Raw genomic sequence first — 25,086 nt, 5'->3', positions numbered from 1 at the left:
AAGGAGCATGGAGCGCTGACGCTTCCTTTAACACTTTTTTGTTATTGCTGAAATGAAGGCTGGTTATGAAATCTGCTGTTTTTCTTAGTTCCTATGCATTAAACAGTTTTTTCAGAAAGTGCTGTAATGACTCTTCCAGGTCTTGAAATACTCTCTTGAAATCCAGATCCCATGAAATTAGTGAAAGTTCGGTGCATATCAGAGTTCAACATCCCATATATATTAAAAAGCATATAATGACCACACAGGTGAAACTATCATAAAATTTTCAGATTGCCAAAAGGCTTTAGTACACATGTATACAATGAGAATTTTATTATTATTTTGCTGCTTTGGCAAATTATGTATTAGAAATTTAAAATAATGCTAAATTGTTAATAATTATTTTTTAAAGCTGTCAATTTTAGTCTCTTTTTAAAGAATTCAATTTCAGAAGGTTTGTCACAGAAAAAATGAGAGGTAGCTGTTCTGTCCTGTTGGTGTGTTTTTGAGTGATCCTTATTTTGTACAATGAGAGGATCCACATAAAGATAGCAAGTAAGATTCAGCATTTTTTTCTTTATGTTTAATATTACATGGTTTTATCATTAATATTATATTTAAGACAAAATAACATTTATAAAGTAGTTGTCTCTTTCCGCCATCCTAAGAAGAAAGCAGAAAAATATCCTCACATAGCAGACCAGCTTCAAAGGCTTTCTTTCAAAACATTTGTCATCATGTAAATTACAGATACAAAAGCCGAATGCTTTGATTTCATGGTGTTTTGACCATTTTAATTCTTTTATTGTACTGCACGTGCCAGTGGGAGTACCAATAACAGATGAGTGTGACAAATGCAGTTAACACAAGATCCATATTAATGTTGTCAAATCCTCTTGATATATTTAAACAGATTTTAATTATTTTCAGTGTCAAAAGACCAAAAATATATAGCTTAATAGTTTTTCGAGAAAGCTTTACTTAATATGTGAATGTAAAACCTCATAAAAATGAAACTTTTATATTGGCCTTAGTCATTGACATAGGGTATTCATCAAGTCAGCAATTTGTGTGGCAAAGTGCCATTTGAATAGTGTATTGTTAGAATACTTATGGTCCACTTGACAAGGGCTCTTGCTGTAAATAGTGCAATTTGACTCCAGCTGTTAAAGAGTGGCTTTGACAGCAGCCAAATAGAATGGAGATGCTTTACTGCACCGCAGAAAAATCAATATTGGGTTCTTGTTCATAGTAACCTGTTTTTTCTTTTTTTGCAGATTTATACAAGACTATCTAGAGTTCATTTGTGGAAGTTTAAATATTATTTTAAAAGTGGGTCTGTTTTGTTTTCAGATTAATGTTGGTGATGAATGATGCTTGTGTTTAGTAAAAAAGACTGCTTTGTGGATATACATAAACAATGTGGTAATGCAGCGTTATTTCAACTCTCAGCTTATATGGATGGATATTAGGATGTGGGTGCCTAAGTTATATAACTAATGACAAAAAATGGTCTTTCCTTCCTCTTTACTTTTTCCTTTTTGTTGTGCTGCTGTGGTATCCCTGTCAATTTTCGAAGCATAGGGTTTTTTAAAGCAGATTTCTTTGTTGTTCTCCCTGTAACAGCCCCCACAGATGTTGACAATCTGTAGTGCCATTGTAGATTTTCCTGAAGCGTAGTCTTGCTGGTGCTGAACAGTTTTACAGCAGTAGTCGGTGACACAAGGTTGCTATGATACCTGGCCAGTAGCAATAGGTATTGAATCACTGGTCTTAATTACAATAGACTACACACTAGATCGTGTGCTCATGGTGTTGATATGGAACTGGCTCTCATTATACCTTTAAGACATAGTTATATTTGAAAATTGGAGCTGTGTGAAAAACTGGTTTAAAAAAAAATTTTAAATGCTTCAGTGCATCATATGAGGATTTCATTGATGCACATAGAAAGCTGGATATGCCTGGGAATTGTTTTCCTGATGTTCCAGAAACCTTTCATGTAACGAAGTTTCCTAGGTTTTCAGATAAATAAATTGGATATAAATCTGTGTTTGTCATGCACTAATATTTCCAGTTATTTCAGTAATGTAATTACAGCTTCTTCTGGGTAAAAATCTTGGAAGAGGAGCAGCTTCTAAAATTTGTGCAAACCTTGGACTGCTGAATTATACTACTGAAGAGCTAGACAAGAAAAGGGAATTTTTTTTCTCTGTTTCAGAGACAAGACAAAGATGGGGGGAAGCATTTATTTAAATGTCAACTTTTATAGGAATTTTAGGTATATTCATTGTTTGATATATCCACTCAACTATTTCTTAAAATACTGTTATTTCAGTATTTAATGTATGGTATGCAGAAAATAGAGTCAAAATATCTAATTAAGGGTTTATACAGTATCTGTAAAAGTTCATTTTGATTTACAAATAATTATGACCAGAGTAGCTAAGTATCAGTTACTATAACACCTGTAAATGCTTTTTAAATTGACATACCTCGTATTAGTAGTCTAACTTAGTGACTAATTTAACCTTCGCTTACATAATAGCATACATATTGTGCTCTAAACAAAATATGTAAAGGCAAGATGTTTCTGAAATAGAGGCATTTTCTTAGTAGGAAAGCCAAAGTTTATATTTTTATAGTTGCTTAAAAAAAGAAACAAGAACATACAGAAATTGTAAATCAGAAACATCTACTTTGTTATGTTGCTGCACCGAATAAGTAAAAGACAAATGAAGACTTAGGACAATATCAGTTTACTTGTTTTAGTATAGTAAAGGATGCAATTTGAAAATAAAATTGTTATTGGAAGCCTGGAAAATCACTGCTAGTTAAATCTTACTGATGGAAAAATTGATAGAAAAATGGAAATAAGTTACCAGCACAAATACCAAATAATAATTATCAAATACAAAATCAGGAGTGGTATCATAAACAATGGTATGTTAGACATGGCTTCTTTTTATTTCTTTGCTTTTGTAATATTTAGAGTATTACGACGAGGAATTACAGATCTTGATAATTTTTATGAAGTGGATTATTTAAGAACAAAGCAAAACAAAGGGGAGCACTACTCCTTAAAGTTGGTAACCTTTATGCTGCTACTGCCAGGGTATTTCTATTTTTTTTTACTGGTGTTCAGAAGCTATATTTAGTAGTATATTAATTAAATGTAGTAGGAAAATGAGTGAGGAAATGCAAGTATAGATATATTTCCTGTAATTCAGATGCAAAACATTTCAGTGCTTCATTTCCCATGAAATTTCACAAGTATTGTATCAAGGGATCAAGGTAGCAAAATAACTATAGTGAAGTAATAACTTTAGTTATAAGATTAAATTGTTAGCAGTTAAAAGGCATCATGATCCTGAGAGATTGGACCACAGGTCAGATTTGTTGGAAACTACTGTAGTTTTTTAATTGGTCTAGCAAGTCAAGAGTTTGTTGATTTCAGTGTTTTATCCACTGCTTCAAAGCAAAATTAAAGCAAAAAAGCTGATGTGATATTAGAGCATGTTTTACTCTTGCAAATGTGGGTAGAAAGTAACACAGTCTGAAAGAAATCTGATAAGCCTTAACTGTGTCTTTCAATCCTCCAGACACTGTTTCTACATACTTCTACAAACTTTTTCTCTGGTATACAGAAGGTGACTGACATAAAATTTTTGTTTTTCCTGGCTGGTCAACTAATTGGACCCTGTGCTAAAGCTAAAAAATGTGCTATTGTGTCCTACATAAATAATTCTAAGGTCAATATCAATAGTCCTTATGAAGCATTTCACATTGGAGGACCATTTATTGAAGCTAGCCTAGCTGTTGCTCTTTGTCTTCTCCCATATGTCAACTGTCATGCTCTAGTACCCTTCTTTGTCCCTTGGAAACTAGCTAAGTTTGTATTTTGTTTTTAGGGACATACCTTTATGGATAGGAACATACAGGTTCTAGCTTACTGAAGTGCTGTTCGTGATACCTTATTTTTCACTTGTGATTGTTTCTTTTAGTCTGGGTATGGAGTTTGAATTTTCCTATCTTACATTTTACCTTTACTACTTTCTAGTCCCTAAGACATGATTTCTTCTTCAGAGATGAGCCAAATTGATTTTCCTTGGAAGTGCTCTTCCTAGTTCTAATAATTCTAAAATAAATTGCATCATATTTGTTACAACCTTTATATTTTCATGTTGTCCTGTGATGTTCTTGAGAATTCCTCACCTTTCATGACAGGAGGGTGGTGGAATCTTTACACTTGTGATAATATTTTCTATTCTAAATATTAGCTTCCTGGCTTCCCATAGTTCAATTAGTATTATTTTAGTGAACAAAAGTATCAACAGGAACTCAGATCTGTGAGACTTTTGTGGATTTCTGCCTCACACACCTATTAAGGAAAAAAAAAAAAAGAAAACCCAGTGATTTTTTCAGAAATACATGGGCACCTGAAATGCAATTATAGAACTAGGCTTGCAATACCAAACCATACTCAGCAGAAGACTTGCTATCTGCTACCTTCCTTCAGATAACTAATTGACTCATCGCAGTTAAATAGCAGAAATAAAACATTAAGCTAAACTATGGCTCAGTTAAAAACAGAGTGACACCAGTGGTTACGTTTCCATTCTCTTGACATGCTTTTCTACATATTGGTACTCTAATTTGTTCTGGTGGTCAGACTTGGTTTGTGCAGTACTTATGGGAAATGGTGAAGCAGCCAACTGGATGTCTGAGAATATTTGTTTGCAAATATTGTCCTCTTGGAAGCCTATGCGGTTCTACTACCTTCAGTAAGATTGAACAACTGTCAAGGAAAGAACAGTTTGAAATCTGAGTATGGAGACTTAGCTGCTGTCCTGATACATCCTAGTATGATACAGGATCTAAATAAAGTACAGCTTGCCTATTCCTTGTTTTCAAGAATGGTGTTTTCTAGGATAGACAGGATTTTAATCAGTATTTAAGAATTTAATCCCATGTTTTGTGGTGTGGGAGTTTTTTGGTTTTGGTTTTTTGTTTGTTTGTTTGTTGGATGGTTTTTGGGTTTTGTGGGTTTTTTATTGTTTTTTCTAGCGAGTCACTTTCTTAGAATTTGATCTAGTACTTATGTAGATAAATCTTATGGGTGGGATTCTTATAATCCGATATGGGAAATGCACTATCAGAGCAGCCCAGGGCAAATATGTTATTTCAGTTGAAGTCAGCAGCCAGCCATGGGTTGGTAACTTAATTTTTATATACATCAATCCTTCTTAGGACAAAGCAATAATCTCAGGCTTTTACCCTCCTTCTAAGGTCGTGTTAGCAGTATTTCTGTGTTCAGCATTATTCTCAGATATTTGGATGTTCATTCATCCAGTAAATTGTTCAGTATAATAATTCCTAGATCCATGAGTCAGTAGTTTGTGTTTTCTGGATTACTGTAGCACTGTTTGTCTGGTTGAGGATATAGGAAACATGGGAGAAACGTTCCGTCTTACAGGTTTTCTTAAGTGCTGAGTAAGGCTGAAAATGTTTTGGCTACCACTCATTGCTGAGACCTGTATATTTCTGAAGATATGGTTAGGGAATTTACTTCTACATTCAATATATGCTAATATGTTAAGATATAACCAGAGTATTTGGATATTGAGTATATAAATTAATGAGACTTCATTTAAAAACACCTTATTCGTTCATCTAAACTTTTCATCATGCAGAGACTGTCCATGTCAAAGACTTATTTTGAGAGGAGTGGATCTCCAGTTCATTTTTATATTCTTTCTATAATCATAATGTTACAGACATTGTCAAAGGTATTTGTCTCCAAAAATCACTTTCATATATTCACTTGCATTAAATTAAATGGAAAATTTAAGTTCAGTATTTGTGATGGAGAGACAGTGTGGACATGAAAACAAAATGTGAGAAACATTTGATTTTCATACCAGTTCTCTACATTGAGTGATAGATGTGTTAGCAATTCTCCCATAATGACTTAAAATTTGTTGTGCCCAGTATATCCATCTGGCCAACAATCTGCCTGACAGTGGCTTTCCATACATGATAAAAAGAGGTATTTATGCAGTTGTTTGCTCTGTTCATCACACATTGTGCCACAGGCTCATCAGAAGTGATGACATAATTACTGTTCGAAGTTTTACAAAGATAGTAACATTCTACACTGGGATTAAATAAAAAAGGGGGAGAAAGATTGTAGTATTGGAAGGAAAGAGCTTGATTCTGCTTATGTTGCAGTTAAATGGATAAGCACTGGTGATGTAAGCTCAAAAAGTATTATAGCCTTTTCCGTGTGAGAGCTGGATTCTTGGAAGGATCTGGGCATCCTCAGTAATATGATTGGACTTGTTGTAGAGAATAATATAATAAATGTAAGGCAAGTTCTAAGCAGTTTCTTTAAACTAGTTCATATGGGAAAATTCATCATGAATTGACATGTTTATTTGAGACTGCATTGTCCAAATAATGAAGCCTCAGGTCAAGCACAGATTGCATGTGAAAGCAAATTGGGACACCACTGTTGACTCCAGGCTTTTTATACTTAGTTCTTTATATGTGAGTACTGAGGTTTAAAAAGGGTAAATGAACAAGAAAAGTTCTGAATGCCCCCCTCAAGAGTATCCTCTGTCCTATGACTAAGTGTCTGAAGGTAAGAAATATGACCTTGGTGTGTGGTCTTTACTCTGCATGATCCTCACCCTATGCATAAGCCCAGCATTGCTTTGGAGAGGGTAAGCCTGTCTTTTCTGCCTCCTTTGGGAGGCTATGGATACTTTTAGTGATAAAAACTGTTCACATGCTCCCTAAATTTGAAGCTCCAGGAGGCAGGCAAGGTGAGACATAGAAGTGTGTACATGTGGATTGTTGATGGGAGCTATATTGGATTAGAAGATGCATATGGTCTTTACGTGGAGATAAAAGTATAGATGATAATTTGCATCCTTTCTTTCTATGCAGGTTCTTTTAGAGATGGTATGTGGAATATGTTTAAGAGCTATTTCAATTAAATACCTGCTGTGTGTAACTATTTTAACCAGATGCATCTTTGCACATATGCTGCATTGTTCATCCTTTCAGCTGAGCAAGAAAACAGCTGTGTATTTGCAAAAAGGTTGCGAATTTAAGGCAGGTTTTCCAACGTGATTTAGCTCAAACAAAAGACCATTCAATGTTATTGTTGGACAATAGATTATTTTTCAGTTAAAAGTATTATTGCAAGACCATATTTTTATCTAATTATTACTTGTTCTTCAAGCATCACCTAGGGAATTTGAAGCATTCTCTTGTGTTGTGTGACTAAAATTTTGGTGCAGCAATTTTGAGTAAGGGCTTTTATACTGAAGACAGGGAAATTTGAAACGGAGGTCCGGGCTTTCTCTGAATGCCCTGTAGTATCCAACTGTTTTAGTAATCATCCACTGAATGATCTGTTTGATCATGTGCTGTGTGGTGCTCTAACTCACTCGCGTGGTAAAAGGCTATATTAAATTTTCTTCTTGCTTTTAATGATTAAAGTAATTAAATGAGGCTTTCAAAATTAAGAAGTGACTTTGTAGTAACTAGATATGTAAGTCATATCAGGTTTTTAGTTTTAGCTGTAGAAGCTACTACAAAAAAATGCAGTTTCCCGGTAGATAGAGGTGTTGTGTTCATGGTGTAGGTTTAAGACATGCTGTTTCAAATCTGAGATTTTTGTGGAACTTGCTAACAATATTTTATGCTCATAAACCAGTTTGAAGCCACAAACACAATTTCATTTATCTTTATATTCTAAGCTTTATAGAGTCTGCAAAAGTGTCCATCTGTTCAGCTGAGATTGCTTCAAATAGTGAGTGGTCAGAGAGACTTAGCTGATAAAGGTCAAAGGAGCCTCTTGACCCTGTGATACTTGCCAAAGCAATTGGAGCATAGGGACTGATATACAGTTAGATATAGCTTGCTAACGCGATCTCCACTTTAATTGGTAATGATAGCAGGAATACACAGTAAAGTCATTGCTGAAAGAAAACAAAAAGTATCCAATATAGTAATTTATTACCAGTCAGTGGGTTTCACGCACTAGGTTGTTTTACCCCTGCAGTGGTCAGAGAAAGCAAAAAGGTACTCTAACACTTAACTGAAAATGGATGCCCTGCTGCTATCAGAGATGCATGGTGGTCAAATGATTGCCTGTGCCATTAGCTTGGTAATGTTTTCTCTATTGTAAACTCCGCTCCCCATGTTCTTCCTGTGCATCAGCTGCAGATTGAAGGCTTTCTCGTTTGTCTTCTATTTGTGCTGCCAATCATCAAGCTGCTGTCCACCAAGCACATTTCAAGGAGGCAATTTTTTTCACTACTATCAACTACCATCTCTAGCAGCTGAGGGCTCAGAGGATTTAGAAATGAATTTAATGCTTTAATTTACACTGTGCTAGCCATTTTGTGCATTGTTTATGTATTTGTTTTCCGAGAGAGTTCCACGAGACAGTTACAGGTTTCCCATTTTGCAAACCTGTATGTGAGATAGCACCTGCACACATGTCCCCAAAACATAGTTCTTTCTTATGTTATACATAATGCTATCATTTTCTTTGAAAAGCTTAAAAAGAAAAAAATGCCTATGCAAGTAAAGACATTTGCTAAGCTATTCTGGATTAAAAAAATATAAATAAATGCAAAACCAAACATGGTTATTGCTTCCTGCCATCAAGGATAAAGCATCATGGAGAACAGAATAGAGCTGTCATTGGCAATATAAGTTATTGTTTGACCCCTAGGTTTGGTAGCCGTGCTTCAGTTAAAACAGTTCTTCCAGATCCATGAAGTGCAAATATAAGAGGGTAGGAGTTGCTAAATGACTTTTACAAGCAGCTGTGTGACATGCTTATTTTTTGTGAGCCTAGAGCCAAACATGGTTCTGAGAAAAGTTATGAGCAATGAACTTTGTTGACATCCCAGTGACTGGCATGATCCAGACACAGAAAATGTAGCCCTCAATACATTTTTGTTGGCAAATTCTACTGCCCCCTCCCTCCTCTTTCATTTCTGTAACTGAGGTTCTTCACATCTTGGTTTTTAAAAATAAATAATCCTATTTATTGTCAGTGTTACTGCTTCACAGGTAATGAACAGTGACTCAAACATGTAAATGCTCTTTAAAGTTTTTGTTGTCTTTATAGTGTATTTAAAGGTCAGACAGCAGAGACATGACAAAAATAAGTGTTAAATTGATTGAAATAAGCATATCGATATTTCAAACTTCATTTTGATAGTTCAGAAACTATCATCATATCAAGGAAAATTCTTAAAGCCTATAGGATGCAGTGGTTTTCATGATTTCAAATTGTTTTTTGCTTAAAAATTCTTGTTTGGAAGGCTAATGTACATGTACCTTTTTCACAGGATGTCTTCACTAAATACACATGAGCAGACAGTAAGGTGGTATTTTACTGATTAAATTGGCAGATTTCTTTATAGTAAGTATATTTAATAATGAACTCATTACTCTTTAAAAGAGGCAGTCTTGCTTATCTTTTATCATATACTAAAGTGTACTGTTCTATTGGGCTTCTGTTCAAAGCCAGTAGTCTAATGACTGTCAAAATAGGAAAATATAGATCTGCTAAAAAAACTCAGACAAATAAGAGACAGAAAATCCCCCACCCCAAATAAAACAGAGCAGTACAGCTTCTGTTAAGGAAAGAATTTTCCAGTCACCTTTGACAATGCTTCCATTAAGCTCACCCCTGCCCCACCTCAATCTAACTAAAATTTCACCAAAAAATAAGTTGTTCATTTTCTGTGTTACATTTTCTTAAGCTTTTGTTGGTGGCAAGTAATGGATAAAGGAGGTGACTGATCTTTGACTTCTTTAATGTTAATGGTTAAAAATATACCCTCTCACAAGAGAAAGCTCAAAGGAACATAAATAAACCTCTTGAATATTACACAGTTTAAAAAACAATTAGAATGAGCAGGATAGCTCACATTTATACTTTATACAGCAAGATTCATTCTGCAGGCACTGGGAACTTTGAGACCAATTTTATGTCACTTTTATCCTGTTATATTTGGGATAAAGTGAAAGCACAATGGATAAAGGCAGCCAAAGTTCTGTTGAACAAAGTCACATTTAATACTTCAGGACTTGTTTTACATAGAAGTTGATTCTGCCTATCCTGTGAGAACTGAGCAATTTCTTTTCAGTGGTATCAAAGTGACCTTTAAGTATATCTTTGAGTCTGGATTGCCTTCTAAAAATGTACCATGTGATTTTGCCACTTTATTTCCTTTATGTAAAATGAATGTCAAGATCATTCTTGTCAAATCTGTTTTTAGCACAAACCCCACAATAGAGTGTATCTAGTAAAGAAAGCTGGTATGTGGAGAAAGTACATATATATTAGGAGCTGAAACAGTATGGGAATCTCTGCTAGCTAATGGAAGCGTGTATTTGAAGTGGAATGGCATTCCTAGAACAGCTTGGATCCCAGTGGAAACAGGTCTTTAGAGATGAGAAGGCAGCTAGGTGAAATAACACTTGAATTGTACTTCCCATGAAATTTTTATGTGCTATGTCTGTCTTAAACTGTTAAAGATAATGGCATGGCTTGATGTATTTGGGGGCCACACTAAGGATAGCCCCCTACCTCCTCCCTCCCACAGACATGGGAAAATTTTTCCTCAGGTGCTAAGGTGGTTTGGTAAAGATGTATGAAGAGAGAAGAGGTAGAAGAACAGGCTTGTAAGTTGTGGAGCAGAGTTCTTCCATGCCAGAATAAATCAATTGAAGTAAGTCTTCAGTGTTTGTTGCACTAGCTTTAAGTCTGTTGCCCCATTCTTTAAGAAGGATGTGAAGGTCCGTGGATGTGTCCAGTGGAGGGCAACAAACTGGTGAAAGGGCTAGAAGGAATGTCCTGAGAGGAACTGCTAAGGACTTCAGGCTTGTCAGTTTGGGGTCTGAGGGGCAACCTCATTGCTCTCTACAGCTTTCTGAGGAGAGGAAGTGGAGGTCCTGAGCTCTTGTCCCTAGTATCCAGTGACAGGACACATGGGAAGGGTTCAAAGCTGTACCGGGGAGGGGTTAGACTGGACATTAGGAAACATTTCTATCCTGAAAGTGTGACCAAACATTGAAACAGGCTTCCTAGAGAGGTGGTTGATGCCCCAAGCCTGTCGGTGGGGCATTTGGCCAACATGCTTTAACTTTTGTTCAATTAGATGATGGTTGTAGATGCTTTCCAACTGAAATAGTCTATTGTATCCCTTGTCCTGACTCAGACATCTTCAGTGGCAAAATAGGGAGCTATTACAGAGGTGATAATTGCCATGCATGGAATATAGCTTGCTATTTCTAAGGTGCCCTGAATCCTGCTCTTTCCTTCATGTAGAAAGCTTGTTCTGCTATGGGTCAGTCAGAGATGATGCACAAGAGGTTCATGAGTTCCAGGATGTAATTTGAGTTTGTAATCAGACTTTTTGCTGCTTTAAAGCTTGTAGGTGAAGGCCTCGTAGGGAGCCTTATCGAGTGATTAAGTTCTCTCCAAGCAGTAAAAATGTTCCAAGTTCCAGTTGTTAAGCAGGAATGTTATTGGCACACAAATGGCTTTATTTTGAACAAAGGCAGTCTAGCCTCCTCACTGAAGTATTCAGCATCAAACAGAGTTTTTAATTCTAAACAAAAGAAATTTTTTATATGTAGGTTATTTAGTTTGGAATTTAGAAATGTTTAAATTAAGATCTAATTGTTAATTATAGAAGCTTCATGAGATACTTATCAGTTCTTGTTGAAGACTAGCCAATATATTAACTGAAATGGCTGATGGTGCTGTTAGATTAATTTTGAGATAATGCATGTATAGACAAAAAATTTAACAAGTGCTTCCTGTTCTTCAGTTTCCAAGAAAAATAAGTGGTGAACTGTACTCTCACAGTAAGTACCTGGTTTTGTCCCTAAAAATTGTAAAAATGTAAAACATGTAAAAATGACAATTTTTACACTTCATGGAAACATGACTTATCACCAGTCACTAGTCTTTCCTGACTAACATTCACACCTCCTTTGGAGTACCTCCCTGTTAGACTTACTGCTAGTGATGCACAAAAAAGAGGTAGCACATTCTGCTGTTTTTCAGAACTGAACTACAGCAGGAGGGACACATATTTATTTTAAATTCATGCACTTAGACAACAACAAAGAAGACAAAGATCAGCTTTCAAAATCTGGACAAAATTACTGAAGCTGTGGGAAATCGTACAGTTTGCATTCTCTGTAGTAGCTTCCAGATGATTTTTTTTTTTTTTTTTTAATAAATAACTTTAAACATCTTCCCAAATTTTCAGGTAAATAATAAAAATAGATGGAACGTTGGTAGTCAGAGGAGACTTGTAAATAGGGAATCAGAGAGTTGGCTATGTCAAAAATAAAATTTTAAACTACCAATGATAAACTAAAGATGACTCTGCTGTTTGTTTTTAAATTATGATTATCAAAATCTGTAGGTTATGTTCAGTACGTTGTAGCCTGGTGGTCATTTCACTTGTAGAATTAAAGGAAGCCTCTGTATACTAAATTAGTTCTTTTTTGTCATGATCATTTGAAATTCACTGGAAGAATAGTAGGGCTTGAATGGATTTATTTGGACATATCCACTTAAGCAGTTTGGGTTTGAAAGACAATCCTATGATAGCTTGGTCTGAGCTGAGCCAAAGTTGTTGGAAAAGAAGGAAAAAGGATCTTTCCATTACTGAAGCCTGTGTGTTGGCAACAGGGAGGCTTCCAAGTTGGACTGTGTGGTTCAATGACAAGTCGTGCTTTGTTATTGCTATTAGCGTTTTTTTGGTTTTTTTTTTTACACTGAGTTATTAAATTCTTAATGTGGACTTTAGAAAAAACAAAGGGCAATATTTATCTGAATATAGTAAGATTTATTTTTGTGAAGTGCTTCCAAACCTTTAGGAAGGGCACAGTACAGAATGTAAATACCTATTAATCTGCTTTTTAATACCCATCATCAAATGTTATTCCCAGCTCTCTAGTTCATAGTTAGTTTTATGGGTTTCCTTCCATTTTCTGTCACCTTCTGTTACAGACAATAGCTTGTCCATATTTCCTAAATAGTGTTTTATGTCTGAAGCTTTAGATGTCCACCTTCTTTCAATGCAATGAAATGCCTATGGCAGAGAGCTAAGATAACTTGGTAGATGCTTTTAGGATCAATGTCAATAAGCTTTCATATTGCCAATAAACATTTATTGTGACTTTGTACACAGTAGCATCACCAGATGCCTCAACAGATTGACAGTGTCACAGTATTTTCTTTTGGATGGTGATTTTCTTAAAGGTTTCTAAATATTAATCAACCAAATGTATAAATGTATACAACAGAGAAAATGAAAATTATAGGCAGCCAAATAGTAGTAGCTTCTATTAATGTCAAAGCTAGCTTGTGAATTCCAGTGTTTGCATTCCATGGGGATCTCCCTATGTATTAGGAAACAGCATAATTAAAGATTAAAATAATCCTAGTGCTTAACTACAATGTATTTTTTTTGGAAAAGGAAAGGCATAAAAAGAAAACCTCAACAAGCAGTTATAATCTCTTACTTATGACTCCCTATGGAGATCTTCAAATAAGATCATGTATTTAGTGTGCATCCTCATCTGGTGGGAGCATCATTCTCCAAGTATCAGAAAGCCAAATTATTTTATTACCAAAAACTAAATAGTGAAATAACTTATAGGCTATAGAGTTATTTTTTTCCTTGTGTTATTTGCAACTGCAATATTAACAGTTTAAAAATAGCTAATCCTATAAAATCATAATATAAAAGGAGATAGGTAAAGAGTGGTCTTGAGAAAGATGAGTTAATCAACATTGTAATCAAGATAAAGCCAGCTGTTGCCTGTTTCCTAACTCTGTTAACTAACTAACTCCTTAACTTTCCTAACTCCTAACTTAAAAGAAAGTCTATTTCTTTTAAGATTGAACTATTTTCCACACAAAACAGTTCTTTGCATTAGTGGAAGGTTTCTAACTATCACAGGAAAATTAAAACTAATATGGTGATTTAGAAAAGTCTGTCACTTGATATGGAAGCTGACATAATGGTTTGCAAAAGTATCACTGGGCTGAAAAGTTGCTTCTTGATGATATCTTTCCTGTCATACATGTGTGCTTTTAAAGGTGAAATAGCTAGATTGAACACAGTGCTAAGAGCATAGGCTTCAGCTGGACAATAAAAACATCCAAGTCATGAGCATTTACAGAAAAGGGCAAAAGCATCAACAAGGAATTTATACTCCCTCACATCTGCTGTTCCCCTGGAGGTAAAAGATACCGCTTTAATAGATACAGCAGGATTCTAATATAAGGTGTTGTCACAATCTCATAACTTTACCATTGGATGATCCTCCCAGTACCTTCATAGAATGCTGCTTCATAGTGCAGCATGATGATTCCTGTGAAAGAAAGTAGTTGCTCTTCTACAAACTCATCTAGAGCCTCTCTCAGACAAAAGTTAGAAATCTGTCTTTATAATGGGTGGTATGTAGATTCAGTCCTTTTATAACAAAAAAAAGGACTAAGGAAGCAGCCAAAGAGGCTAATATTCTACTGTGCTCCCACTAGTAAATTTTTTCTGCTTTCTGAAACCTGTGGAAGCTCTCTCATGAAAATCCTGTCATGCCGGGAATATACAGGCACAGAAAGTTGTATGGGGAAAAGGGCAGAAAGAATTTGAAACGCTTTACTACCAAATTTTAGGATTCGAAAATTAATTTCTTTGGGTATTTATTAACAGCAATAATCAGGCATATGTATTGATACCAGCACAATTATCACGTAGGTAGGTGGAACTGAATGATGCTCTGCAAATTTGTTGCCATGAATGGCCTTAAAGTTACTGAAGAAGTATGGGTAATTCCAGAAAGATCCGGGTCGGAAATAGGGTGACACAAGGTGAAGTCACATGTTCACAGATGTTGTAGCAGGTCTGTAGCCTTTTTCTCTCAATTATTTTCGTCTAAGTTCATTACTTTTAACTGGAGGTCTAGTTACCTATGTTCTTTACTGCTGATGAAGTATGTGTGGCTTAACTCAGAATTAAGTAACTTTAAGGCAGTTTTGCATGTTTTGAAATGGCAAAAGGCACAGTCTTTCTCAGACACATATCAAGTTGCTACAAAACATAGATTCTCAAGGTTTGCAAGAATTCTGTGACATTGTAGGATTTGTTTCCCTAGCTTTATTTCTTAAAAAAAATCCAAAAAAACCTGTATTTTTCAACTTTCCTAAAAGTCTTGTAGCTTGAAGACCTAGCAGAAGAAATATCAGCCTAGAGCGTGGCTGTATAATTGAAGATGCTAGGGATCCTGTATTGTAGTATTTACATGCATATGTCTCTCTGTATCTTAAGCTGTTTAACAGAAAATCCTTCTTAGTAAGAAGTGAATAAATGTAATTAAGTTGAACTTAATGGAGTTAATACATTTGATCTATTCCATATGCTGATATCTTGAAAATCACAAAATACTGTGGATTTGTGTTCGGACACTTATTATTTTTTCTTTCAGTTAACTGATACCATCTGCATTCAACAGCCCTTTACTATTTTACCAGTTAAGACAAAATGGAACAGTTCAAACTTTCATGTTCTTTTATTCGATCTGGAAAGACTCAAAGAACTTCTGCTGTCATCTCAGTTCAATGGATTAAAGTCTTCAAATTCATTCCACAACTATGACACTCTAGAAAGAGCCAAAAGTGCTACTGAGAAAAGGGCATTGACATTAAAGAGAAATAAAACTGCTGGCTCCATAGTTCCAGTGGATGGGCAAGTAGATACTGTTTGTTCAATACAGGTCTGTAGGGATAACAACACAGCTAGGCCTTTGGAAGAAAGTGGCATGAAAAGACAGAAGAAAATGAAGAGTTCAAGAAAGATTAGAATGCAGCCATCAGGTAACATTGATGTGAACATTGTCACTGATACAGCTAAACTGCTTTTGTCGTGTCTCTTACCATGGGGTGTAGATAAAGAAATAGACAATCTTTGTGTTAGACATTTAGATATCTTGAGGCTTCAGCATCCTGTTTCTTTTGGACTTGTGTCACATGAAAACCACCTGTCACTAATGTTGCCAGGATGGAAATGTACTGATTGTGGCATGCTAGAAGAACATGCAATAATCAACTTGTTTTCGAAAAGAGTGCTCGATTTATCAAACAAGTACCTTGCTGCAACTGAAGGATGTACTGGAAAGAACGATGGACCCGAGAATAATGTTTATGAAACAAAGGGATTGGAAACAGTATTCTTCTTATTTAGCAGAATAGCTTTGATCAACAGGATAATTAACATACCTTCAACAATTACGGATGACATTGAAAGGTAAGAACCTTTTCATCATGAGTCTTTTCTTCCTTTATAGTGGTTAAAAAGTGAAAAATATGAAACATACTTAAATACAGACTTTTGCAATGGAGTTTACAATCTTTCTGTAGAGATTTTTATAGGATGTTCTTTGAACAAAAGCAGATAGGGATAAACTTAAGTGTCTTTACATTTTTCTACTTAGAAGGTGAGAACTGATGCAAGAAATTTTCTTAAGAGAACAAGAACTTGAATTATCCAGCTTCACACCCTGTTTTTCCTGAGATCACTCTTTCCTCACAGTTTAAACTGAGTAGAATAATGAGGTATCTTCAGGCTCATTGTGAGACGTGTGTTTAAGCACCTTTGCTGTTTTAACTTCAATTCTCTGTAAGCAATATAATTCCTTTAGTATGAAACCCTTGGCTTCACAGATAAATAAAACATGAAACACAAGAACAGTCTGTCCTAGTTACACAATGTAAAGTACAATGCCTCCAGTAATAATGGCAGCTACTGGGAATAAGTGCTTCATCAGCTGTTATGTTCTGAGAACCATCCCAAATAACAGTTACGTTACTCAAAACAAATTTATTGCCTAAATGCTTTTTCAGCATTAAAAGAAAAATAGCATGCTCAACATGACTTCAGCAAGCCAAATAGAGCATATTAATCAGGCAATGGATACGTCCGCTGACTTTTGTTGTTCTGCAAACCTAGGTTGGTCTGTATTTAGCATTTTAGGGACAATTAACTTCAATGTTGGTGATGGTATGGCCCCGAGGCAAGAAGGGGGACAAAAAATCTTGATCCTGATGCTGTAAATATCTGCGCATCTTCCACTAAGCTCTAGGCATTCAAGATATTGGTGCATATCTCAAGATATGCACCATACCGCAAGACAAATGCATATTTCTAAGTTACATTTAGTGCTAATTACATTGCCTACTGGTCCATATTCAACATAAGCTCTTATAGAGAAGTTTGTTCAGCATTCCAGCTTGAACATGCATTCCTTTCCATCCAGGAAAGTACTTTGTGCTTGATTTGTGTCTTATAGTACTCTGTTGGAAAGACAAGAAGTTAGTAATCATACCAGAATCAAACATTTTTCCCAGACTTACACAACCTGGATTTGGAACATATCTCCCATAAAACTATAAGTATTGAAGTTGTTACAAGAAAAAGTTGTTGTTTTTTTGGTTTTTTTTTTCTTTTTTTTTTTTTTTTTGTGAAATCTATACTATGTAATTTCAAGTTTTATCCAGGAAATGTAAAGCCATAAAAGCTTTAGCATCTCTTGCAGAAAAAGGTAAGTGTTTTTACAAAAGAGAGGAAAAGAATTTGCCATAAATTTTGGTTACCAAAAAAGTTATTAATGTTATTCAAAGGCTCTGGAGTGTTTTATTTGGTATTTTGACATCGTTTGATTTGGATTGCCTCTTTTCCAGAGCCAATAGTATGCCTATTTGTAGCTGTCTTGTAGCTAAGTTTTAGTTTGGTGCCAATTTTGATGACCTAACGTGGGCTGTTGCCTCCCAGTGGCCTCATCTGGATAAGAGAACTGAGTTGTACCCATTCACTTATTTTCTTGGATGTTTTTGCTTTGTTTTGTTTGTGGATTTGAGTGTGTGTGTTTTGGTTTTTTATTTGATTTTGTTTCTCTTTGGGGGGAGGGGAGGGGGGAAGGGAGGATTTTGGGGTTTTTTTTGCTGTGGGGTTTTTTTTTTTTTTTCCTGAGCTCCATATTTTCCTCTTGAAGCCTTTAGAAGCATCTGCAAGTGCTATGGGTTTACAGAGACAAACTGGAATTCTTTTTCCTGCCTGTACTTCACACTCCTGCCTACCTTTGAGGCTGTACGTTTACTGTTCACCTGTTAAACATTGAGGAAATAGACAAGTAGCCACAATTTTTCTGCTGTTGAAGGATAAAGTGTTCTTTCTTAGGGAACTTGATCAGAACTAGAGTGTATTTGCTGCATTTTATCAACACAGACCTCAGATTTTAGTCACTGGGACATTTTCCTCTTTACTGCTGGTGACAGGAAATGTTTTACTTATCAGGGTTCTGTCCCATAATAGCGTAGAGTTTATATTTTCATTTTCCTCCCAAGAACTATTACAGAACTTCAGACATGTCTCTCATAATTTACTTTTTATTTTTTCCTCAATAAATGAAGATAAGAACAGGTGAGATGAAAAGGATTTTGTATTGATTCCTACCTTCTGTAAAACAGCAAATGACAGGGAAAAAGCCCCTTTCCTGTGAAGTTACCTTTCCCTCTTCCATCCCCAGTAATAAGTATAGCATGAATAGGACTTGGCCTATTTGCCATGGTCTTAGGATTCAGCCTTCATTTCACCTCTTCCTCTTGCAAATAATTGGGGTCTGAATGAACTAGTGTAATCTGTGTTTGTTCATTCATGAAATCTTTTTATTTGATTTATCCTTATTCAGAATTCATTCTGAGGGTTGGAATGCATTTTCTCTGTGAGGACTGTTAACATAATGTACTTTTGCCAAATTAAAAGTTTGAAAGAAACCAAGCAAATGCTATTTTGTCCAGTTTGCCTTCTAAAAGTACGGTGTGTAGCCAAACCTCTTTGGGCAGCTGGTTTAGCTGAAACTACAGCATGCTCAAGGGAAACAACTAAGTACTGAATTCTAATTCACCACAGCATTTGCAGAAAGAGCTAGGACAACTTTAACAGCTTGTAAGCGTCCTGATGTTTCTATATCTGTTGGTTTTTTTGCATCTTGACTCAGCCTGTGAAAATAAAGGAACCTGCAGTAAAATATGTCAGATTATAAAAGTGGGACAGAAACAGGAAGAAGCTAGTAAGAAAAGAAAAGATCTTAAAAGAATGTTTTCTCCTGCCTTTTGAGATTTGTATCTGTAACTTAAAGCTCTCAAGCTGAAAGCTTTCAGAGTTGTTTAGTATTGCAAGGCTTTCGAAATATTATGACTTACTGTTGACTCTAGTGAAGTGGAAAGGTGAAATATTATTTTTGAATGACACCTAAATATAGTTTGTGCAGGGTCACTATAGCAATGTATTTAAAAGAAATAGTTTAAAATAGTGCAAGGGTTTGGAGAGCTTTCCCCTTCCTTTCCACTCCATTTATATCCTTTTTCTTCAAGGGCTAGGTTGCTGAATTAGTGACAAAGTATGGAAGAGCAGTAGATATACACACTAGTCTCCTAAACTGTAGCCGTCTGTTGAAAGCATTGCAATAATATTCTAAATTACTTAATACTGTAAAAAAAAGGAAGCATATAAAATAAAGCTGCTAGTTTTCGTTGAACTTTTTTTCCTTATGTAATAGAAAAAACACAAGTCCTTTGTGAATATGACATTGTTTCTTTAATACAACAAAATTTAAATCCAGTAACTTTTGAGTTAAATGTGAAATCCCTGCATATGGATGGTACTTTTCAGTATTTGTGTACATGTGAATGCTTCAATACCAAGTTATGGGTGAAATAATGCAAGTGACTTTTGAGAAGAAACTAAATTGTGATTGATAGTAATTAATATCAGAATTACCTACCTTAAAAAAACCCTACCCTAACATGTAAGATTTTTGTAAGTATGTTCAGGTTTTGTCTAATAGTTTCATATTCTTTTAGTACACAGAAATCAGAATCTGTACCTGACAAATGGCGAAATGTGGAAGCGATAACACATTCATTCCCCAGTTTTTATGGAGAATTACCAAGAAGTAAGTTATACAGGAGCGGCAATATTAGATTTTAAATGTTTGGGGTTTGGGGTTTTTTTGTTTGGGTTTTTTTCCAAGCTTTTTATTGCTAAAATACACCATTGAACTTCAGTAATGAAAAAACAACATTAAATTCTTTTGCTTTGAGCAGGTCCAGTTTGCAAATGCAGAAACTGAATTATTCAGTTCTGTGAATATCAGAAAAGAATGTAAAGAAAGTTGACTGTTAAGTAATAGAGGAATCAAGGATATTTTTTTTTTCTGTGGTGACAAAATATTCATCTGAGTTTCTAAAGATATTTTCTAGCAATCTGAAAAACAGAAATGTAATAAGACAAACACTGTTTTCTTCCCCTTCCCCCATCTCCCTCATCACCATTATGTGCCTGCCCAGTAATATATACAGCCCTTCAAGCAAACTGTTGCCTTAGTAATACAAGAGCTATCTTGACTGTTCAATAATGCCCTTAGACTTTTGGTTTAGGGCAGAATAAAGTAATCTCTTCACGTTAATATCCCACAGGCAATTGTTCACCAGTCTTGGCTTTGCAAGCCAGTCGAAGTTTGTTTACAATATGCAACTAAGCGAAGAATGTTGAAATAAAAACCTAAATAGAATATGGATATTTGTCAGTACATATTATGTAACAAGAAGTGTTCCTGTTATAGATTAAGTACTGTCTAGACTGATAACACAAATTCTTGCAAGTCAAGTCTTGACCCTATTCTATGTAAATAAGCCTTAATATTCTCTAAAATCAGGTTTTAGTGTACCTTTCCTTCTCTAACTCTTCTATGAACCATAACTGTAGAACTTGTTATGACAGCAGAAATGCCTGTTGGAAGAAAGAGATGGAACATAAAATCAAGTGACAATAGAAAATAAGTAGATGGAAGGCATGAAAATGGTGTAGAAATGACTAAAATGTTTGTGGACATAAAAATAGTTTTACTGAGTGACCTAAAACTTCTAAAGTAATCTAACTTACATGCCATATCTCCTAGTTCACACAGTTGTTCGGATTTGCAAATTAAAATCTTATCTAAGACTTGCAGATCTCAGACATTTTAGGAATGACCTGTTCTTTGGCATCAAGGACACACTGGACAGCAGAACGGGCAATGTTAAATCTTGGTTCTGTTGATGTTTATGGACTTTCTGTATCTATTTACATGTGTGCAGAGATGGGAAGAAAACCAAATTACAAACAAGAGCCTAATGCTTTTGGGCATACATGGATGTGAAACTGAAGTACCGTAACAGAGGGCAAAGCTAGATGATAGGTACCTTATTGGTTGTACTATTCATGATCAATGAAGGACTGTTTTGTGTTTAGACCAGAGTAGCCTCAAGTTAGCTCTTGAGTCAGTAAGAAGTATAAAAGCTATTAATTCAAATTTACATTGCTAGAATCTTTCCTCACATCCAAGATTTTGGAGAGCTGGTTCTATCCCACAGGAGGAACTGTAGGTTCATGCTAAAATTAGTTGTAAAGGAGAGGGTTGGAAGGTTTGAAATTATAACATTGAGCTTTGACACAGCAAAGTTTCTAAAATGTCAGGGGAAAAAAAAGCAGACTTCATCCTGATATATAAAGAAATCACATAAAATTCAGATTAAAACATCAGGAGGGAGAGGTTTGCTTTTCTGTGAATGGTTCTGCTTCTCAATTTGTCATCCCTTTTTATCTTTTCGTATTAGCCTTTATATTTTGTATTATGAATGGTACCTGTCATGTCATCTGTCAGAGAGGATAAAATATTTGCTTACCCCTCTCTTACTCCAATTTTCTATTAAACTCTCTAGTTTTCTTTTTTCCTCTTTCCTTTCTTTATCACGCCTGTGTGTATGCTTGTATCTATGTTTATAATTACATTCGATATTGACATAGTTAATTTATATAGTCACTTACTGAATAGCATACTGCTCCCATTCAGACTACACTAGGGTACGTGATTCACTTTGTACCTGATTCAACTGCAATGTGCAGGTACTTACATGATTTTTTTCAAACTTCAGTCGTTGCTGCAGGAATCCGATATTTAAATGAATGACTATGCGTTGGGTGAAAAGGATATCTGTGAACTTTGGTCTTACTGAAATACAGTTACTACTTACAATTCAGTTTCCACTTCTCAAGACATTATAGGGTACTGCCAGTCAAAGATTCTTGTGTGGATTCTAAGGATCATACAAGCAATTTACCCAACTTATATGTCTGGTAACAAACAATGGAAACAAAACGAAGTGGACTAAACCAGCAGAGCTGACAGTTCAAACTGTCCCTTGCTTTGAAAATAATCTGAATAATCAGGATGTGTAGTAATAAAATTTGCATGCAAATCCACAAATGCAACAACTTCCTTAACAGTAAGCGTAACTGGTGAGACATCTTGACCACACACCAATATTGTCGCCCAGTAGCAGGAAAGTAAACCTGGATCTGTAACTATACAAAATGTTATTTAATGTATTTTTGCATAGACTGTATTACTGGTTTAAAGATAAAGAAACATGTATTCAAGTACTCTTAGAATTTACATAGTATAATCCATAGTTAAGTAGTTAAAATCTGAAAGTATTCTCAATATCTTTTAAAAAATTATGATAAAAACATACTCTGTGGGATACCAGACCTCTGTTGCAAAAAAAAAAAAAAGACTCCACACCCAAAAACCCACAATCGAACAAAAAAGAAAACCCAACCTAATCTGCTTTAGGATAAAAAATGTTTAAACAATATATTATTGGGAAACTTTGTGCTGATTGCATCAGGTGAAAGCATATTCTAAGAAATTGTGCTTTTTCAGATCTTTTCAGGTATGTTGCCGAAATGAAAAATTTTAAATGTTAAATATCTTTCCATTTGTGTACCTCTGTATGTATTGTCAGTTCATAAACTATGTGTGTTTCAGGTAAAAGTAGATATCATTCCCCGGACTTTGGGAGTGTTTCATTGCTGAAACTCATTTGTTGTTGGAGTGACCAATCTATAAAGGTAGGAAATAGTCTGTGTCAGTTGTTACAATGTAATCTTTAAGTAACATTTGCTTTAATTTAGTATTTGGAATCCATAAGTTACCTGTTCTCTATAAACCAGATGTAACTTACATTAGAAATGCCATTTTATCCTCCAGAAAAATTAAGGCCAAAATAAGGGCAGAGTCATATACCAATGTATTATTACAGAAGAAACAGAAAATGTCATCTTAAAGGGATAAATAATTAATCCCAAGTTCTTACTTATTAGACCAGTCTTCAAGACTGACTTAGAGAAGTAAGTTATGGGTTCTCAGGTCAGGTGAAGCTCGTGCCTATTGTTAGTGAAGAATCTGATGTCTTGAGAGATAAATTACTGTTTCTTGAGAGTTGACAGGTAACTGTGAAATACTCTGAACAGGGAAATCTAGAGACCATCTTTCATTTTGAAAATATGCATTTAAATAAAGTTTTGTGATTGCTTGAGTGAGTTAATGTTCAGGAGTATAAAACTCAAGACAGCATACTATGACCAGAAGGGATTTTACTCCAGAAAAGGGAAATACTTCTTACAAGTTTTTTCTTTTTTATGATGTTACTTCTAAAATTGAAACAACTCTGTGCTGCATTTCAAGTGCAAAGAATATTTTCCAGAGCTGGGGTGTACAGGGGTACTGCAGCAATAGTCCCCTGTTCTATAAGAAAGACAGTAATGGTTTCTGCAAATATTCGCATTCAATTGAATTCAGCATTTTATCTTGAACTTACCAGTTTTTATTATATTCCCACTGTCTGCACATCTTCCATATTATTTCAGCATTATTCTTCCCTCAAACTGTCCCCCTTTCTCTTACAATAAGGTGTGGGGGTTTTTAACTTTTTTGAATCCTTTTAATAAAATTGAATACGGGGCCTCAGTTTCAGTAGCTGCAATTGTTATGTGAAATCCATATAATCTCTCGCTGACCCGGTCAGCCACTGAAACTCTTTATAGGGTAAAGGGGTATAGCCATGAAACTTCTATTTGTAGCATAGCTCATTATGTGAGATCTATGTATTTATATTTTCTGATGAATTTAGTGACTGATCAGTTTATACCATGATAATGTCTAAACTGTATAAATGTATACAATGATATAAACTGTATAAAATGTATAAATGTATAAAATGATAATGTATAAACTGATCTATCTTATCTATCACAGGAGGTTAGCGTGCAGGAAGATAAAGTGTGAAATCAGCTGCCTCACTTTTCTCATCTGAAAAGACTTTAGATTTAAGACACTGAAATTATCAAGTACTGCAAATCCTATGCTATCAATGCTTCTCAAATTTCAACGTTATTCAGACACAGCTTTGTAGTTGCAGTAAGCTTTGTTAACCTGCTTTGTAGTGCAGATTTTGGGTTGTTTACACCCAAACTGCCACAAGGAGTTTTAACATTCAAAATAATTTGTGAGGTTGGCAATAAGTGTGGGTATTCAGCAACCAATGATTTATACACAATTTTAGTTTTTGTTGATAGTATGGTGGCTTTGTAGAAGCTTTCTTTGTACAAACACAGATTTATGGTCAATTTACTAATGCTGAGCAGCCTGATTAAACACTCATGTACATTTACCCAAAACACCACGAGTTACCCTGCTTTTAAAAACTTCTTTAGTCATCATCTTCAGTGGATGATACTGACTCTCAGACATGACCCAAAGGACTTGCCATTTGTTGATTCCTCGCCTCCTTATAGTACTGTAACAGATTCTGTGCAAACAAGAAAACTGACAAACAAAAAACCTGCTGCCAGTGATTGATCTGAGGTCTTCTGACTTGAAGTTGAAGGGCTGAGGGAGCTCCTTTTCTGTCCTAGATTCTAAAAATGTATATATTTAAAAAAAATTTTTCTAGGGGTTTTGTCCCCAAATGATTTTAAAAGAAATGTCATCTTCATGTGAGTTGCTGTTCATTCAGATAAAATATAGCTTGTTGTTGCCACACTCCCATCCTTCCCAGAAGTTACTTAAGTGTGCTTATCCCCTCAGATAGTTGTAAAAAAC

General features: G+C 35.2%; 1 protein-coding gene across 1 annotated transcript in view; it reads left to right on the top strand.

Moving 5' to 3' along the window:
• Positions 1-25,086, top strand: part of WDR72 (WD repeat domain 72) — a 115,772-nt gene that overhangs the window by 44,964 nt on the left and 45,722 nt on the right. Inside the window, 7 exon segments of the mRNA XM_030498252.1 lie at positions 464-479; positions 1,130-1,155; positions 15,532-16,349; positions 19,964-20,003; positions 21,112-21,136; positions 21,758-21,781; positions 22,972-23,054. Of these exon segments, the coding sequence (XP_030354112.1) occupies positions 464-479; positions 1,130-1,155; positions 15,532-16,349; positions 19,964-20,003; positions 21,112-21,136; positions 21,758-21,781; positions 22,972-23,054 (1,032 nt within the window).

The sequence above is a fragment of the Strigops habroptila genome, chromosome 9 (genome assembly GCF_004027225.2).
Source record: "Strigops habroptila isolate Jane chromosome 9, bStrHab1.2.pri, whole genome shotgun sequence".
NCBI lineage: Eukaryota > Metazoa > Chordata > Aves > Psittaciformes > Psittacidae > Strigops > Strigops habroptila.
This window is presented reverse-complemented; position numbering and strand designations above follow the sequence as displayed.